The sequence below is a fragment of the Nerophis ophidion genome, linkage group LG02, assembly GCF_033978795.1.
Source record: "Nerophis ophidion isolate RoL-2023_Sa linkage group LG02, RoL_Noph_v1.0, whole genome shotgun sequence".
NCBI classification, from domain to species: domain Eukaryota; kingdom Metazoa; phylum Chordata; class Actinopteri; order Syngnathiformes; family Syngnathidae; genus Nerophis; species Nerophis ophidion.
In genome coordinates this window covers 14146198-14163484 of record NC_084612.1, presented here as the reverse complement: position 1 = coordinate 14163484, position 17287 = coordinate 14146198, and the positions used below count along the sequence as shown (strand labels likewise).

At 41.9% G+C, this 17287-nt stretch overlaps 1 protein-coding gene and 1 long non-coding RNA gene across 6 annotated transcripts in view; one reads left to right on the top strand and one right to left on the bottom strand.

Moving 5' to 3' along the window:
* Positions 1 to 17287, bottom strand: part of LOC133537032 (SH2 domain-containing adapter protein F-like) — a 225905-nt gene that overhangs the window by 17099 nt on the left and 191519 nt on the right. For all 5 annotated transcript variants that reach the window (XM_061877861.1, XM_061877853.1, XM_061877871.1 and 2 more), the window contains 2 exons: positions 9547 to 9724; positions 9069 to 9188 (listed from right to left, as the gene is read on the bottom strand). In XM_061877861.1, the coding sequence (XP_061733845.1) occupies positions 9069 to 9188; positions 9547 to 9724 (298 nt within the window). The remainder of the gene's footprint in view (positions 1 to 9068; positions 9189 to 9546; positions 9725 to 17287) is intronic.
* Positions 8125 to 15929, top strand: LOC133537060 (uncharacterized). Its single transcript, XR_009802599.1, has 3 exons — positions 8125 to 8202; positions 8326 to 8408; positions 15847 to 15929. It is a non-coding gene; the product is annotated as an uncharacterized LOC133537060 (long non-coding RNA).

Here is a 17287-nt window from a genome sequence, read left to right as displayed (position 1 = left end):
CTGTCGATCTCACGATCCACTCTTCCCCCACTCGTGAACAAGACTCCTAGGTACTTGAACTCCTCCACTTGGGGCAGGGTCTCCTCCCCAACCCGGAGATGGCACTCCACCCTTTTCCGGGAGAGAACCATGGACTCAGATTTGGAGGTGCTGATTCTCATTCCGGCCGCTTCACACTCGGCTGCGAACCGATCCAGTGAGAGCTGAAGATCCCGGCCAGATGAAGCCAACAGGACCACATCGTCTGCAAAAAGCAGAGACCTAATCCCGCGGCCACCAAACCGGAACCCCTCAATGCCTTGACTGCGCCTAGAAATTCTGTCCATAAAAGTTATGAACAGAATCGGTGACAAAGGGCAGCCTTGGCGGAGTCCAACCCTCACTGGAAATGTGTCCGACTTACTGCCAGCAATGCGGACCAAGCTCTGACACTGATCGTACAGGGATCGGACTGCTACAATAAGACAGTCCGATACCCCTTACTCTCTGAGCACTCCCCACAGGACTTCCCGAGGGACACAGTCGAATGCCTTCTCCAAGTCCACAAAACACATGTAGATTGGTTGGGCAAACTCCCATGCACCCTCAAGAACCCTATCAAGAGTATAGAGCTGGTCCACAGTTCCACTACCAGGACGAAAACCACACCGTTCCTCCTGAATCCTAGGTTCGACTATCCGGCGTAGCCTCCTCTCCAGTACACCTGAATAAACCTTACCGGGAAGGCTGAGGAGTGTGATCCCACGATAGTTGGAACACACCCTCCGGTCCCCCTTCTTAAAGAGAGGGACCACCACCCCGGTCTGCCAATCCAGAGGTACCGCCCCCGATGTCCACGCGATGCTGCAGAGTCTTGTCAACCAAGACAGCCCCACAGCATCCAGAGCCTTAAGGAACTCCGGGCGGATCTCGTCCACCCCTGGGGCCTTGCCACCGAGGAGCTTTTTAACTACCTCAGCCCCAGAAATAGGAGAGTCCACCACAGATTCCTCAGGCACTGCTTCCTCATAGGAAGACGTGTTGGTGGGATTGAGGAGGTCTTCGAAGTATTCCTTCCACCTAGGGCACATCTTAACATGTGTAATCAGACCTTAATTAAACAAAAATTTAGCTGCACCAAATAATAATATAAATCCATTTAATAAAGTCGAAATACAAATAAGGCAACAAGAGAAGTATCCCACACTTCTCCTTTGTAGACTAAATGTGTGCAGCCGATATGGGCATCTACATCAACAATATGATTTGCCTGAGAAGCTGGACAGGACAAAAATAAAAAATAAAGCAAAAATATGATTTATTTGATTACTTTAATAATCGATCAGGATATTCGATAGAATACTGGATAACTAACATATTTGATAGCTGCAGCTCTATGTTTAACGGTTTTCTGCTCCGTTGTCAAATATTTATTTTGTAACTGTCTATTTTGGCGAATAATGATGATGCATATCACTTTTTGATGACGTTCTGGTCGGATAAATTTGACCTGAGCAAGGATAACTTCTACTTGTTCAAACTGACCCGAGAAAATCCGATACAGGTCGCATATGGGCAAAAAATGGGAATTGACCTGCAGCGTGACCAAGACCAATAACAAATTCAATTGTCAAATCAAACACCATCATTACCTATTTTATGCTAGTTATGGCTGGGGTCTTGAGCAATTTCCAGGCTAAGGACCCCAAAACTGATGGAGATATGGAGCAGGGACCCCCCTCGTTATATATCCCATATTAAATTGTGTCATATTAAACTGGTCTTAAAACTACCTTGTTATTGTGCGATATTAAGATATTCAAAACACACACTATATCACCGCTAATAGCTAGCTGACAACTAACAAGTTAATCGCTAACTGACAACTAGTTTGCTATTTGCTAGCTGACAACTAGCACGCTAATCGCTAGCTAACAACTGGTTAGCACGTGGGGTCCATTTCGACGACACTGGAGTGTTTTGGATCAATGTTAATGTGTATTTCAATACACTACTATTTTTATTTTTTATTAAGTCCGAGCGAGATTTTGAAAAAAAACAGAATAAAAAGTATATTCCTGCAAAATTTTCACAAACCTCCCTCCCAATACTTCTGGGGACTCTCCTGGGAGGTCATGGACCCCCTGTTAAAGACATCAGGCAGCTAGCTTATATTATTACAGTTTCATATTACTTAGTAGGGATTTTCATCCCATGCTTTTGAATAGATTTAGTCGCAGGACATGTCATGTGCTGCCTGGTCTCAAATCCCGCCCCCCCATGTCGCAATTATCACCAGTGCAGTGGAAGTGTGCAACCAGCTGTGTTTTACTACCATACTTTTATTTTGAAAGCCTGACTTTTTACAGGCTGCAGGATTTGTGTTACGAGGAGGTTGTTTACCCAGCAGTGTTGGAGATTTTTTTTGTTATTCCTTCCATGAACAGTAAGGTTTGTGGAACAGGATAATGCTAAGACAAAGTCCAAAAATAAGCAGGTTTCAGGAGGGTTGAGTGTGTACAGGTACAATATATAACTTAACCAATACAAATATATATACTTACCCTGACTTTATACTTTTAAACCGGTTTACTGAAGACATTACTTTGTTTCTTTTGCGACGTTGACAAGATCCACACAGGCTTTTGTGTGACTACTAAATTCATACATTAAATACTACTACCATAGTACTACTGATATTATTAAAAAATCTGTGAACAGAGTGAACCCCTAATCCTACTTTGCTTTTATAGCACTTTTCAAAGTATTCAAAGCTTAAGATGAGAGGCGGAAGGTAAAGTAGTTCCTGCCTACACAATACTATTAACCATTTTAAAACTGTATTCCTTATCGACACAACATAGCTGAAATTAGATAATATCATACGATGAATTCCAAAGCGTTCTGCAGAGCAAGGGTTATTAACCATGTAGACTTTGGGGCCCAACTTTTCCACTACAGAGGGGTTTGAGTCCCACTTACATCCATCCATCCATTTTCTACCGCTCATTCCCTTTGGGGTCGCAAAGGGCGCTGGCGCCTATCTCAGCTACAATCGGGCGGAAGGTGGTGTACACCCTGGACAAGTGGCCACCTCATCGCAGGGCCAACACAGATAGACTGACAACATTCACACTCACATTCACACACTAGGGCCAATTTTTAGTGTTGCCAATCAACCTATCCCCAGGTGCATGTCTTTGGAGGTGGGAGGAAGCTGGAGTACTTGCCCACGCATTCACGGGGAGGACATGCAAACTCCACACAGACAGATCCCGAGCCCGATATTGAACCCTGACTACTCAGGACCTTTGTATTGTGAGGCAGACGCACTAACCCCTCTGCCACCGTGAAGCCCTCCCATTTACATATTAACATTAAATTAGTGATCTTGCTCTTGATTTTATTCATATTCAATAATTATATCTAACTTATGTACAATTTAAATGGGATCAGCACTTTTTTTGCCTATCATTATGAATAATTATGTAAGACTTGAGGAAGGATAAATTTTTTTTTAATGCATTATATATACAAAAAAATGCAATCAAAAGCCGTTCAATTCTTTCTATAAAGCCCCTAAAACCCTCAAAACACCTTCATTAGGGTTTAAAATACATGATGTAAGTATGTATGTAATGTAGTAACGAGAACATTTAAAATAACATTGAATGGCGACGGCGCAGCTTGATTGGTAGAGCGGCCACGCCAGCAATTTGAGTGTTCCTGGTTTGATCCCCGGCTTCCGCCATTCTCGTCATGCCCATTGTGTTCTTGAGCAAGACACTTCACTCTCACTCCTGATGGGTCGTGGTTACGGCCTTACATGGCCGCTCCTGCTATCAGCGTGTGAGTGCGTGTGTGAATGGGTGAATGTGGAAATAGTGTCAAAGCGCTCTGAGTACCTTGAAGGTAGAAAAAACATTTACCATTTAATAAATATGTATTTTGATCATTTTAAGCATATACAGTGCATTAAATTCAAAAACGCATCACGTTTGCTTTATTTTTCATCACTGAGTATTACGACTGCAGATTTCATGAGACCCAACAAACATATTGAAACATCACTTACTGTACAAGGTCTGCTGTCATTAGGATGCTGACTGCTGGGATGTTTATATTCCCATTTAGATGAAGTGAAGTGAATTATATTTACATAGCGCTTTTCTGACCCCAAAAGGGAATAAGCGGTAGAAAATGGATGGATGGATGGATGGATGGATAGCGCTTTTCTCTAGTTACTCTAAGCGCTTTACATAGTGAAACCCAATATCTAAGTTACATTTTTTTTTTTAAACCAGTGTGGGTGGCACTGAAAGCAGGTGGGTAAAAGGGTCTTGCCCAAGGACACAACGGCAGTGACAAGGATGAAGAATGACATATAATCGTTGCAAAGAAACAGGGAGGGACACACACACACACACACACTCACACACACACGCGCACACACACACACACACACGTTTTTCGTGTTGTTCTTGCAAGTTCAATGTCCTAAATGGCTGTCAGAGTGTCCCAACTTGTCAGATTATATTATAGGCTTTATTTATGATCTACAATAAACTTACAGGGAACAGAGACGCGAGGAAGCAGCAGACCACTCAATGATGTAAACATAGGCACACAGGAATTGACTACAGCGCCACTCTAAATAGTTTGACTATGTTAGCGCTTATAATAACAATATCACTAATACTTGGTTAATATTGAAGTCACTAAATATAAAAGGAGTATTGTTGGTGCTTTTTGAAGGGTTATTTATCGGATTTTATGGGCGGAATAGAGGCGCTCTCATTGGCTCCGCTGTAAACTGACTTTTATTCCCGTTTTTTTTTAATATTTAGAATGCATTAAAAACATATAATTCATAATGACTGTAATGAGAGGCAAAATTTAAAAAAAAAGTGCAGTTCCCCTTTAACAGGATAAATAAACCTTGCCAGGTGATATGAAACCATGTGTTAATAACAAAGATTAATATCAAGGCTTAGTTCAGGCTGATTATAAAATAAATACTAATCAAATGTACTGCAAAGGAAGGGACTCATAAAAACAGATGAAAAATGCATTGCAAGTAAAATTAAAGTGCAAATGAAAATAAAGTTTCACCATGTTAGTCATATTTTTTGTGCTGAAGAAACTTCTTTGTGACTTTAGTTCCAGACTTCTTCTGACTGACATTGTCATTACTGCAACAAGTGGTGAGAGACCTTGCGGCCCAACATTGGACATGGTTAAGAAACTCACTTACTCATCCTTCCCTAAATGTGTCAAAAAAATTGATATCATGGCATGAAAATCAACCACTGTATCAAAAATATCCAGTTTTTGTGTACCAATCCGCATGACTGGAGTCCATACAGAGAAAACTACTCAGATATTTCACCCAGTTTTACTCATGTGCATACTTTTTCACACAATGCATTTTGAACAGTGTTTTATCGTTTCCTTTCCTACTCTGATACTTTATTGGGGTCACACGAGTTAGCCCACGCCTCACCTTTAATATCAGTTAGCAGCAGCTTGAAGGCCACAAATAAATCACTTTACCGCACTCCCTGCATGTCCACTCTAACAGCGCAGCTCGTAATTGAGGTCTGTCCGGACACTTTTGTGATGTGGATTAATGGCAGCTGCAGCAAGCAAAAGGAGCTAAGTCATCTCCTGCTACTGCTGGTACAATGTAAATTATAGTCTGCTGGAGTTCAGTCCATTGCAATCCTGCTCTTCTCCTCAAAGTTTGCTGTTATCGATCTTTACTTCTTACCGCTAAATATTGAACCCATGCTTGTTACTGAGAGTGCATCGCTCTTGGACCTCCTGGGAAATTACATCGCCATTTTTCAGCAGCCCCACTTTTTAGATCATCAACTCTTTTCCATCTCTGGCAAGTTAAGTTTTAATACCACAGTGGAGGTTGTTGAACAAACCAAAAGTCAAACTTTTTGGAAGTTGACCATAATTCCTGGTAAAAGGAAAATTAATTTAGAGGACGCACGTCTAAAGTAGAGAGCATTAAACGATTAACTCTTGGCTTGTATTTCGCATTTTCTTCGTCTTTTTTTGCACATCAAACCATGTTCTAAGAAGAAATTAAAGGTGAACTGTACTTTTTTTTTGGGGGGGGGTGGGTTTGCCTATCAGTCACAATGTTTGTGTAAGACAAGCCCACTTATGTTTTATTTATTTTTTCTAATGCCTTCATCCATCCATCCATTTTCTACCGCTTGTCCCTTTTTGGGGTTACGGGGGGTGCTGGAGCCTATCTCAACTGCATTCGGGCAGAAGGCAGGTACACCCTGGACAAGTTGCCACCTCATCGCAGGGCCAACACAGATAGACAGACAACATTCACATTCACATTCAATTTTTGAGTGTTGCCAATCAACCTATCCCCAGGTGCATGTCTTTGGAAGTGAAAGGAAGCCGAAGTACTCGGAGGGGACCCACGCAGGCACGGTGAGAACATGCAAACTCCACACAGAAAGATCCCGAGCCCGGGATTGAACTCAGGACTACTCAGGACCTTCGTATTGTGAGGCACATGCACTAACCTTGCCTTGTAAATAAACATTAGCAAAAGTAGCTAACAAAAGGAGCCCACAGGCTCTATTCCACCTATAAACCGCTCTAAAAACTTCCATACACCTTGTATATACACGCTGTAAGTATATATATGTAATGTAGTAACAGGCACATTCATAATAACATGTAATATTTACTTATTTTTCTCATTTTAAGCAGATGGTAACATATTCATTTCACAGACGTACCATGAATTGAATAACGTGGACCCCGACTTAAACAAGTGGAAAAACTTATTCGGGTGTTAACATTTAGTGGTTAATTGTACAGAATATGTACTGTACTGTGCAATCTACTAATAAAAGTCTCAATCAATCAGAAAAAACGTATCACAACTTTCACTTTTTCCTTCAACAACAAAATCAACACAAGTCATCATGACAGACTTCATGAGAGCCATCAACGACTACTTTGGGACAAATTATGACTCAAAACCTTATATTTTTTAGCCTGAATGAAAGGAAGATGAGCAACACGTTTGAGAAGCTGTGTGCTAAACAGATCCAGCTTCAGTCAAACATTAAGCATCATGTGCTTAACACGATATACAAAGAGCATAATAAAATAAAAACGTTCAGGGATTGTCAAACTGTGGTAAATGTACCACTAATGGTACACCAAAGAATCCCAATCAAGTAAGTGTTACTGTTACAGTGGTCAAACAATTTAAATATGCATGATAAAAAAAACTCCGCCTTGTTGAAATAAATATCTAGGCCTGCTGCGCTACTTTATTTTATTGTTGGTCATCATGGTTGTACTTGGAGAGCTCAGTATTTCCTGAGGTGGTACTTAATGAATAAAAGTTTGAAAATCACTGACTGTACAATGTCTGCTTTCACTGGGATGCTAATATCTTCTGGTTTAGATGAAGAATTAACCATAATCTACCCTGGGGTATAAAAAAATAGGTGTCCGCAATCCAGTGTTTTTTTTGTTTCTTTCTCGCCATCCCGGGTATTACTTGAATGTCAAAGTTGACCAACCTTTTTGTTTAAGGCCACGTCCTTCTACTATCTAGGTGAGAATAATTATTTATAATCTAAAATGTACTTTTACCAACTAAGTGACGATGCAACAGCTCACCGGCTAAATATGTCACTAGCTGCATATTTAGCCTACCTTGTATGTGCCGTATTTTATGACTTAGAATTACTTTTTTATTCATAGCTGTATGTAGATGTGGCTGGTTGCATCAGTTCTGCTCTTTTAATGTCTTTAATATCCTTTGTGTTCTCCGATATTTGATGTTTCCCTCTTACAAACATGTAAAAGGTATGTGTGTTATGGCTATGAGTTGTTTTTTCCTCTCCAGGATCCCAGGCTTAGACCGATTAATTTTTTTTCTCCCACCCATTTGTTTACCTGTATCTCACCTTTTTTGTAAGGGGCGCCGTAAGTTGGCAGACCCGTCAGCGATCCTGTTCTGTCTCCCTGTAATGTTTGTCTGATCTTGAATGGGATTGTGCTGAACATTTTTATTTCCCCTCAGGGATTAATAAAGTATTTCTGATTCTGATAAAAAAAGAAAAATATAAATGTCTTTGTCTTACACAGGGAAGGTGAATGATTGGTAAAATGCTCAAATAAAGTGCAGTTCCCCTTTAAGAAGAACATAAGAAAATACATGGAAAGGTATGAGAAGTTAGCTAATTTACAAGCTATTTTTTCTTTGTAAAGGGATATAATTTTTATATTGAAATATATTGTGCACGTGTACTTACTGAATTATAACTGACTGCAAATGTTTTTTGTTAGTCAGGCAGAAGAATATGCGATGAGATGCAGAAGCGACTGACATCCTGTGTCCTCCTGTCCAGGAATTACACGCCTCCAGCAAGGTGAGCTAAAGGCTAATCAGTGTCTGTCAGATTTTTACAGTTCTATCTCTTGTCTAAAGGTCGACATGAAATTGGGACTTTTTGGAAATGTAATTTGGTAAAATCTGACTTCCAATATGTCCAAACCTGTAGCACATATAGTGTTTTGTTTGCGGATGTCTGCCAACTATATACCCGGAGCGGCTCCAGCGCTCTGGGCAAAATGTCAAGACTTAACTAAACCAATCAGAGCTGCCCTTTTCAAACCTTCCTCTGAGGTCATGGGGGTCGCTGATGAAGGTAGCTGAACTGTGAGCACGTCAGCAAATTACGAGGCTATGCATCCGAGAGGTTAGCGTGCTGAGGTGAAGGCTGAAAGGATGGACGCCACGTCGGAGGCATAGAGGGGAAAAGGTGACCATTGTTACCTTCGAGGAACAGCAGAGTCAGCGGACATTTGCAGCTCAGGTAGAAAACTACAGGAAATACTTACATGGAGCAGTATAAAGAGCAGTTATCCAGTGTATAATATCACTCAATAAAACAAAAATAAAGTAAAACTACTCAAGTTGGCAGAGCAAAACTGTCATAGTGGCATTTAAAGGTACTGTTGATTGATGTTTTCCTACGTACAGTTATCACATAACTAAAGCCAAAGAAAAAGCATCATTATGTTCTTACTTGAGTGAGAGGGAGTAGTCGTTCTTGCTCGTTTCGCTGTTCCTCACCAGGTAGCTTGCCTCCTTGCACAGCCTTAGCAGGCATTCGGCATCCGTTCGACTGATCGCGCCATGGTACCAACTATTGGGGGAAAAGAGGAGTGTGAATCAAAAAGTTTGATGAATACATTCAAATGCATGGTACCTACTCTGCAAAGCTCAACGTAGACATTGACATGTTTCCAGTGTCGAAAGCACCGCAAGGTATTACTTGTAGTGTAAACATGACACACACACACACAGTCTCCATATTCCTTCAATAAGTTAATACCGGAAACTCTCATCCATTGCTATTATTCGTGTGTTGTGTGAAAGTTCAATCTTGCATACTTTTCCCAGTATTACTGAACAATAGTTTTTGTGTTTACATGAACTTGCGTGACGTCCTTCAGTGTAGTTGTATTGCCGTCAAAACAAAGCCAAAGCCGGTTCGCACTCACAACTGGCTCTCCAAGGGCATGCTGGGATCGATGCGTTCCCCGAGGGACGAGTTGCTGGACTGGTCCGCCGACGCCATTTTGGTGTTCACCAAGCAGCCGCTGGAGTGCCGCTGTAGCGGGCGAGCTTTCCCGTCCTTGGTGGGCGACATTCGGGGCTTCTCCACGCCGTCAAACTGAACTGTAAGACAAAATAATTCCAACGAGTTAATGCCTTTTTGCTGTGACAATATGGTGCATTCTAGCGGCTTCATTACATTGCAGATTGTTATCTTTTTTAAGCATGTTACATATCTTTGGCCTAAATTAAGTATTAATTTAAGTTGTATTCATGTCTTATTGTATTATTATGATGCAGCGATTGATAAATATACTAACCAAGCGGGACTTCTGTTTCCGGGTGAAGGGTGAAACATTGCGATCAACAACATGGCGGCTAATCTTGGTGCTATTGTATCTTCACCACGATAATCAAAGATTGTCAGAACAGCTTTTTGATGCACTTCATCTTCAACTCCTGCGTCATCAATAACACATCTCCACATTGGTGAGCCTTTGGCATTAGCAAAATTCAATGGGACTCCACTTAATGCTATCAGCAATGCAAAGTAGTTGATACACTGCATCAGTGTCACATGACAATGACAAAAGCAGTGGTAACAACATGGCAAATGGTCGTAGCTGCGACTGTTAAATTGACTAAGTTTTTGAGCATATGGAAGCTTAATTCTAACTTTGAGGAATTACACAGAATGTGAAGTATTTCCAAATCGTTGCAAGGTGACGACCATAGATAGCAGTGATGCCTGGAGCATCTTCCAGGCTACTGGTGAGAACTGTAATCTACAGGAGAACACAGTCAAGGCTACTATATTGGGTGAAAAAAGTGACTATAGGGGTTTTATTTTATGTTTACGTGCCTCTGATTATGTTAAATGTATTTAGAAGTACATAAACAATTTATGCTTCCACTATGAAAACATAAATTTTACTATAATAATCCTACTTTGTAGAATTGCATTTACTGAAACTAATTAGCCATGCTACATATTTCTACTTTCAAAGGTTTTCCCGTCAAAACACAATAACCAAAACATTTTGTGTTGGGTTACATGGACATTAAAGTCCTCTAAGAGTTGCACAAAAATGTGGAATATGATAGAAATGTTTATAAAAACACAACTCTAAAGCCAAACAAAACTTAGTGTTCGAACTGTCATTATGTATGATGAGGCCTTAAAAAAATATATATACATACAGGGTTTCCCCAACATGTAATGGTTGCTGGTATGCCGCCACAACAAATTAAAAACCGCCACACCTTAAAAGTTAGGTTTTATTTTATGTGAAAACAAATTTGAGTAATATAGTGGATGAATAGATCTACACAGCGTATTGTATGCGCACTATTGACTAGTGAGGCACCAAAAATTCGGCCATTATAAAATACTTTGATCACTGCACTGCAGTTGTTGTTGTAATAGGGACTTGTCTGCGATGTGGACATACTTTAATATATCCTTGATATACATGCAGACAGCGATCTACACAATGTGCAAAAAATAAGAACTGTGGTGCTCTTTCAAGGACATAAAATATAGTTGGAGCAGCAGCATGAAGCATGTTTCATGTCAGTAAGCGTTTTAGTATGGTAGCGGCTTGCTGCAGCTTGCTGTTCGTCACGGACATCGCGCGACAGAAGTAAACGGTCTCTAAACATGAGTAAAGTCTCCAATAACCCCCCAAAACATGTTTTATTTGTTGCTAGCCGTTTATAAATATAGAAAAAGTAACTATAACATTTGTATAAGTGGCGAGAAACTTGAAAAATACTCAGCATAGTAAGTACACAAGCAACACTCAAATACAGCAAAACAATATGAAAGCAAATTCTACTAATTAATAATAACATGTTTATTTTTAAATGCATGTATTCCATTTTATTAGCCTTTTTAAAGAAAATATTATATAATGATGCCATAATGACCATGCACCCACCACCACAGGTATAAATAGATATTTTTATGGTTTTATCATAGTTAACTTTTTTACATACATTAAAAATGTGGCGCACTGACAATGCAATTCACCTTCTCCTTTGACTTTAAGGATTAAACATGTTTTTCTGGTCTTATGGCTTAATATCAATTTACTGTAGTTTAACTTGTTTTCAAACTTGAATGGCAGTTAACGATGTTCGATCCATCCATCCTTCCTCTTATCTGAGGTCGGGTCGCAGGGGCAGCAGCCTGAGCAGAGAAATCCAGACTTCCCTCTCCAAAAGCCACTTAGTCCAGCTCTTACCCAGGGGATACCCAGAAGTTCCCAGGCCATTTGGAAGACACAGTCCTCCCAACGTGTCCTGGGTCTTCCCCGTGGCCTCTTACCTGTCGGACGTGCCCTAAACACCTTCCTAGGGAGGCGTCCGTGGGGCATCTTGCCCAGATGCCTGAACCAACTCATCTGTCGATGTAGAGGAGCAGCTGCTTTACTTTGAGCTCCTCCGGGATGACAGAGCTTCTATCTCTAAGAGAGATCCCCGCCATATGACGAAGGAAACTCATTTCGACCGCTTGTACTTGTGATCTTATCCTTTCGGTCAAAATCCAAGCTCACTACAATAGGTGAGAACATAGCTCGATCGGTAAATTGAGAGCTTTGCCTTCCGGCTCAGCTCTTTCTTTACCTAGCAGATCGATACAGTGTCCACATTACTCGAGACGCTGCACTGATCCATCTGTCGATCTCACAATACACTTTTCTCTCACTAGTGAAAATGACTCCGAGGTACATGAACTCCTGCACTTGGGGCAAGATCTTTTCCCCCACCCTTTTTCAGGCAAGAACCATGGACTGGGACTTGGATGTGCTGATTCTCATCCCAGTCACTTCACACTCAGCTGTGAAGCGATCCAGTGAGAGATGAAGATCCTGGCCAGGTAAAGCCATCAGGACCACATCATATGCAAAAAGCAGAGACCTAATCCTGCAGCCACCAAACCAGATCCCCTCAACACCCTGAGTGAGGCAAGAAATTCTGTCCTTAAAACTTTTGAACAGAATCGGTGACATAGGGCAGACCTGGCGGAGTCCAACCCTCATTAAAAACGGGTCTGACTTACTGCTGGCAATGCAGACCAAGCTCTGACACCGATCATACAGGGAGCAAACCGCCACAATCAGACAGTCTGATACCCCATTACCTCTTAGCAGTCCCCACAGGACTTCCCGAGGGACATGGTCGAATGTCTTCAACAAGTCCACAAAGCACATGTACACCCTGCCGAGAGTATAGACCTGAACCACAGTTCCACGACTAGGAAGAAAACCACACTGGTCCTCCTGAATCCGAGGTTTGACTATCCGGCGTAGCCTCCTCTCCAGTACACCTGAATTGACATTACCGGGAAGGCTGAGTAGTGTGATCCCACAATAGTTGGAACACTTAAAGAGAGGAACCACAACCCCGGTCTGCCAATCCTGAGGTACCGCCCCCGATGTCCACGCAAAGTTGCAGAGTCTTGTCAACCAAGACAGTCCCACAGCATCCAGAGCCTTAAGGAATTCCGGTCAGATCTCATTCACCCCGGGGCCTTGCCACCGAGGAGCTTTTTAACTACCTCGGCATCCTTAGTCCTAGAAATAGTAGAGCCCACCACAGATTCCCCAGGCACTGCTTCTTCATAGGAAAACGTGTTGGTGGGATTCAGGAGGTCTTTGAAGTATTCCCTCCACCGATCCACAACATCTGCAGTCAGGTTCAGCAGCACACCATCCTCACCTTACCTGGTGTTGACAGTTCTCCCTCCTGAGGTGGTGGATGGTGGTCAAGAATAGCTTCTAAGCCGCCCGGAAGTCGTTTTCTATGGCTTCCCCAAAATCCTCTTATGTCCAAGTTTTTGCCCCTGCGACTGAAGCCGCACACCACTTGGCCTGTCGGTACCTGCCTCCGAAGTTCCATGAGCCAAAAGGACTCGATAGGACTCTTTCTCTCGATTGACGACATCTCTCACCGGTGGTGTCTACCAGCAGGTTCTGGGAATACCACCACGACAAGCAAGCACCAACCAACTTGCGGCCATAGCTCTGATCAGCCGCCTTGACAATAGAGGTATGGAACATGGTCCACTTGGACTCAATGTCCAGCGCCTCCCTCGTGACATGTTCATAGTTCTACTGGAGGTTGGAATTGAAATTCTCCCTGACAGGAGACGTTACTAGACATTCCCAGCAGACCCTAACAATGCATTTGAGCCTACCAGGTCTGTCCGGCGTCCACCCCCACCATTGGAGCCAACTCACCACCTGGTGGTGATCGGTAAAAAGCTACGCCCCTCTCTTCACTCGAGTGTCCAAAACATGAGAACGCAAATTCGATGACATCTACAAAGTCGATCATGGAACGGTGGTGGCCTAGGGTGTCTTGGTGCCAAGTGCACATATGGACACCCTTATGTTTGGAAATGGTGTTTCTCATGGACAATCTGTGACAAGCACAACAATCCAATAGTAAAACACCACTCGGATTCAGATCCGGATGGCCGTTTTTCTTAATCACACCTCTCAAGGTTTGACTGTTGTTGCCAATATGAGCGTTGAAGTCACCCAGCAGAACAAGGGTATCATCCGAGAGAGCACTCTCTACTACTCCCTCGAGGGAATCCAAAAAGGGAGGGTACGGGGAAGCACAAACAACAGTCAGGACCTATACACCCACCCGAAGGCGGAGGGAAGCTACCCTCTCGTCTACCGTGCAGGTTTTGAGTCGGCAGCCTGTCGCCTCTCACTGTGTGCAACACGAGAGTGGAAGAGCGCCCATCCCCTCTTGAGAGAACTAGTTGCACAGCCCTTGCTGTGCGTTGAAGCGAGTCTGACTATGGCTAGCCGGAACTTCTACAACTTTTGCACCAGTTCATGGTCCTTCCCCCAGCGAGATGACATTCCACATCCCAAAAGCTAGCTTATGTAGCAGACGATCGGACCACAAATTGCCCTACCTTCGGCTGTCGCCCAGCTCACACTGCACCTGAGGAACTACGTTGCCTCTCCAGGCTGTGCGCCGCCGTGCCCCTTGGAGACAGGCCTGCCCACCAGGCGCTCCCCACCTCCGGGCCTTGCTCCAGAGGGGAGCCCCAGTGACTCGCGTCGTTTTTTTCTTCTTCATAAAATGTCTTCGAGCTGCTCTTTTTCTGAGCACTCACCTAGGACCTGTTTGTCTTGGGTGACCCTACCAGGGGGCATAGAAACCCCCGTACAACATAACTCCTAAGATCATTGGGACACGCAAACTCTTCTAACACGATAAAGTGGCAGCTCAGAAAGGAGAGTCAATAATAATAATAATATATATATATATATATATGTATATATATATATATATGTATATATATATATATATATATATATATATTTTAAACCCCTCCACTGTTTATTAAGGTTTTATAATGCAGTCGGTTTGACCATGCAACATATTTTTTCAATATGTATTGTTTCCTATGGGGAACAACTGCTAGTGTGGTTTCATGGAGAACTACGATGAAAAATCCTGTCATTCATTCAAGTGAAGGACACGCACAACATCAATCCATCCCTACTGTGCACACATTCCAACACAACACAAACATATGTGCCATCAACTGTACAAAAACACATGCACAGTCACTGTCATGCAAACAACAGAAAGTTAAACATTTAACACGGCGAGAAAGGAAAGTGTGCTCATGGCCGCCTGCTAGAGGTCACTGAGCAGCTTCACCACCATAAAATGCATCCTTTTTATTTACATTCTGCAATAGTGAGTAGACATTGTGTGTTTGTGGCCATTTTCCCGCCGTCATCCATCACTATAATGGATGTCAGAGTACCCTTGGCTTCTCAAGCAACACTGGTGGCTTTTCGACATGTCAACATCTGAGCTCTTGATGAAGAGAATGACTGCACAGAGCTGACAGTAATGCTCCGTCATCAACGGCAAAGCTTGTCGAGTGCCCAATTAGCTGGGGTGGACATGGCAGGCGCGACATGTCCATGGAGACGTTGTATTGTCTTACAAGCAAACAATGTGTCTGACTGATACTGTATCCTATGCACAGCAACTGCTTTGTTTCAATGCGCAAGGAGAACCAGATCCCAAATGTATTGAGTCAAGGTGCTGTTCCACATTACACCAGCAGGGGCTCCCCTTCGCCTCCCTTCAATGAATGAACTCATTGGCCTTAAACTCACTGATGCATCTGCCTAAACATAAACAAACTTATGCAAGTAATTACTCCTACTGAATTCAGTTTTTTCCACCCTCTTTAGCCCTAAAACAAACAGCTGCATGATGGGAACTCCTCAAGACTCCAAAGGGTCACAATTTAGGACAAAGCAGTCCACAGGTTGCAGGTGAGGCCACATGAAATATAGTAAATGTTTAGTTTTCGGCTTTTCGCACACATTCTATTGGAACTACACCATGACTGTTGGTCTAATACCCTGTGTTTCCATGGAAACTGACGAGAGCGCTTCATGTTTACACTACACTCATGTCCACTTAACTCTAAGGTAGCACTTTTAGCCACCATTCATTCAACACTCCCTAAATGGCCACCACACTTAATTATGAAATGCTTTTAAAAAGTTACATCACACCTGCACAAATCAACATATCCAAATAGGAGAGGGTAGAAGCATAGCTTACTTGGTAATAATTTGTGTTTAAATGGTGCCATTTTTAAGTATGGAAAGAAAATGGTAAATAACGATTGACAATAAATATGCAGCGTTTACATATTTTTAGAGTAAAAACAATGTCAGAAAGTTTAGAGCTACACTTCATTGGGATTTATAAGTGCATTTTTAGACTGGGTTCTATGAATCAATTATTTTAATACACTCAAAATTCAATATAACGCGGTCATTGGGGTCCATAAGATACCTATTGCGTTATTTCTGATATCGCATTTTATAGAAACATTTATTTTTTACCCTTTTCCTTTCGAAATAATACACAAAAATGAATGGTGGATGTACTATCCACCAGAGCGTTTGGACATTACTGGGTCATAATATATATAAATTGTTTGAAGACTTTCAAAAAAATGTACGATATAAGTTTGTAAATGCACGCTCATTCAGGGAAAAACAACACAACTGACCCTGGTGGAAAATAAACGCAATGAAAATGTGCAAAAATGTGTGGTCTACGGTACAATCGTGTTGATAGGACGTCACGTTGTATGGGACCGCACTATATTGAATTTTGAGTGTATATTCCTGAAAAATTCAGAGCCAAATCAAAGACATAATCCCATGTTTGGGTAACTACAGTAGTATGTACAGTACACATAATATATGTATATATATATATATATATATATATAATAAAACAGTTGGATTGCACCAACTAGTTTGGTCATTAAAAGTCTCTGTTTACATGCCCCATCTTGAATTTGAACGGTGTGTGCCTGCCGACTGCTGGTGGGCAACTTTTGACTTTCAGCTTATTCGGCTATATGGGTCGAGGGTGAGAATGCTAATGCTAATAGCTGTCAAATGGATAACATAGCTATCAAGCTTATCAGTAATGTTTTCATTTTTATTTTAGATTCTTTCTTCTTTAGCTGTTGTGGTTATGGAACAATTTTAGCATTTGCTTTGATCTACTACTTCGAAATAGAAATTTAACCAGGAACCAACTGGCCGTAAGGCTAACCACTCTTACACAACAATACCCTACAATCATGGACAATTCGATGCTGGA